The 604-nt window shown below is 49.8% G+C and overlaps 1 protein-coding gene across 1 annotated transcript in view; it reads right to left on the bottom strand.

The window, feature by feature from the left end:
- Positions 1-212: 212 nt before the first annotated feature.
- The window catches only part of MED1 (Mediator complex subunit 1), an 8,693-nt gene continuing 8,301 nt past the window's right edge, over positions 213-604 (bottom strand). The window contains exon 9 of the mRNA XM_018509831.1: positions 213-601. Within this exon, the coding sequence (XP_018365333.1) occupies positions 308-601 (294 nt within the window). The 3' untranslated portion in view covers positions 213-307. The remainder of the gene's footprint in view (positions 602-604) is intronic.

Here is a 604-nt window from a genome sequence, read left to right as displayed (position 1 = left end):
ATTTATCGAAATACGATCATTGATGAGCTTTAACAAGTCAATACAGAGACTACAATCGAAGACCTAGCCAATAATGTATATAAAGTGGTCCACCAGAGTAGAGAGAAAGAGAGAATGAAAGAGAGAACACGCGAATAACTTCTAAATTCGAAGAAAAAGTTGGATACAATTTGTACAATTTTAAGAGAAAAGTCCAGAGTTTTATTCGGGTGTTCCCGTTTCCGGTAGGACCTCTTCTCTGTTCTAGAACGTTGAAGAATATGAAAGAAACGAGTATTCTCTCTTTGTCTTACAATTTTAGTAATCTTCATTTACCCATACCGACCAGCGCCTCGTCCATAAGTTCGTCGTCGGTGATGCAAGGCGACGCGGACGAATGGGGTGAGGGTGGGATCACTCGGGGGCTCGGTGCCGGGCTCTTGACAATGTGCACACTGACGGACGGACTAGCAGCAGGCGGGAACGGAGCAGGAAGCGGCGGTGGAGGCGGCGGCGGTGGCGGTGTATTGCGACGCACCGTCGGCGCTGCCTGGGTCATCGCCCGCTCCGGAATCGTCGTCAAATGGTGCTGCGTTAAGGACGCTGGCAGACCATGGCCCCCCTT

The sequence above is a fragment of the Trachymyrmex cornetzi genome, unplaced genomic scaffold (genome assembly GCF_001594075.2).
Source record: "Trachymyrmex cornetzi isolate Tcor2-1 unplaced genomic scaffold, Tcor1.1 scaffold319, whole genome shotgun sequence".
NCBI classification, from domain to species: Eukaryota; Metazoa; Arthropoda; class Insecta; order Hymenoptera; family Formicidae; genus Trachymyrmex; species Trachymyrmex cornetzi.
The sequence above is the reverse complement of the archived record's forward strand: the minus strand, read 5'-3'. Positions and strand labels throughout refer to the sequence as shown.